Raw genomic sequence first — 1496 nt, 5'->3', positions numbered from 1 at the left:
GCTAGTGTTAAAGTATGGTTCTGATGGCTGGGAGTAGGAGCTGGAGGATGAACCGTCGGAGAAAGCGCTGGAGGTGTTGCCGGAGACGGTGAAGGACCAGTTGAAGGAACTGGTAGAATGGCAGATTTCGACAGTAACAACGGAGACTCTGTAAGGAATGGGTGAGGACTTCTTGAAAAGTGTGCCGGATATGGTGACAGAATAATGTTTATGGTTGTTTTGCTATAACAATAGAATGGGAGAGAAAGAGTGCAGTAATCAATCGGTATGGATTATACCTGGAAATAAAAACTCAAGCCTTTGATTACTTGCTTGATTCTCTCCATTCATATATCTGTTTTAAATCAGATCATATATTAACCTGAAAATTTTTTACGAGATGGATTCTGGTGGTGATTTATTTTCATTAATGACATATAATATATCCTTTGTGCCTTTTCTGCAGCTTACTCTCTAGTTTCTATCATCGCGTCACAGTTGTTTATTACATTCCTTTATTTCATCCCTTCTCTTTAAGTTTTGAGCATTCACACTTAGCAATAAATAGGGTATGATTAACCAAAACAAGAGAGATGGTTGTTGATGCTACATAAAAGCTTCAAATAAGACATGTATATCTCCCAATCATACAAAGTCCTGCGCCATTAATGGCTATTCAGCCTTTGAAAATCCACCACTTGGTATAGATCACCTCGTCGCTGCTTAGTCACAGGGAGATGAGTCCTGAATAATTAAATCACAACATCAGACATATTAATCATGATTATGACTGCAACTTGTGCAAGACACGTGTGTAGTGTGAAGAAAAGAAAACCTTCTCTGCTCTAATATTGAATAATCAATTTCTGCTATGATGATTGCTTCCTCATGTTCTGTAGTAGCCAGAACTTCCCCCCACTGTCACATTTACATGTTCCACGTAAGTACAATAATAATATACACTCAAATATGGTTTAGAATCTTTGTTGATAATTTTTAAGGAAAGATATTTCCGCTGGTATTTGAAACTCAAAGATCAAATAAAGCTAGATATACATCAGAACTATAGGTTCTTTGATCAATGAAGCTGTAAATTGTATTGATTTTCTAATATAGAGAAGAATTTATTACACCTTCCATGTTTCAGGGACAAAAATGTAGTTTTTCTCTTAAAATATGCTAATACCAGCTTCCAAATCAGAACATGTTTTTTGGCTCTATCCAAAGAAAGCTTAACATAAAAGATCCACTTACTGGTCCAACAAGAGTGGAGTGGCCCCAAGCTATATAACCAGATCCAGTATCCCGAGCAGGTGAACAGGTTGCCACATATAACTGTATGTAACGAATTTGAAGTTGATTCACTAGTCTCCTCAAACTCACAGCTTAACTTCCAAATCAAGTTTTTTCTTTTTTTTCAATTCTCAGATCATGGACTTTTTCCTTCCAAAATACTCATAAATAAATAGGTCTATAAGTCTTAAAGTCCAAAGGAATGGATATAAGGAATATAAGGA

At 36.2% G+C, this 1496-nt stretch overlaps 1 protein-coding gene across 1 annotated transcript in view; it reads right to left on the bottom strand.

Moving 5' to 3' along the window:
- The window catches only part of LOC107623040 (omega-amidase, chloroplastic), a 4243-nt gene continuing 3115 nt past the window's right edge, over positions 369-1496 (bottom strand). Inside the window, exons 8-10 of the mRNA XM_016325169.2 lie at positions 1234-1314; positions 815-897; positions 369-723 (exon numbers count right to left, since the gene is read on the bottom strand). Coding sequence (XP_016180655.1) covers positions 645-723; positions 815-897; positions 1234-1314 — 243 coding nt within the window. The 3' untranslated portion in view covers positions 369-644. The remainder of the gene's footprint in view (positions 724-814; positions 898-1233; positions 1315-1496) is intronic.

This window comes from Arachis ipaensis, chromosome B10 (genome assembly GCF_000816755.2).
Source record: "Arachis ipaensis cultivar K30076 chromosome B10, Araip1.1, whole genome shotgun sequence".
NCBI classification, from domain to species: domain Eukaryota; kingdom Viridiplantae; phylum Streptophyta; class Magnoliopsida; order Fabales; family Fabaceae; genus Arachis; species Arachis ipaensis.
Note: the sequence above shows the minus strand (reverse complement) of the source record. Positions and strands in the feature narration are given on the sequence as shown.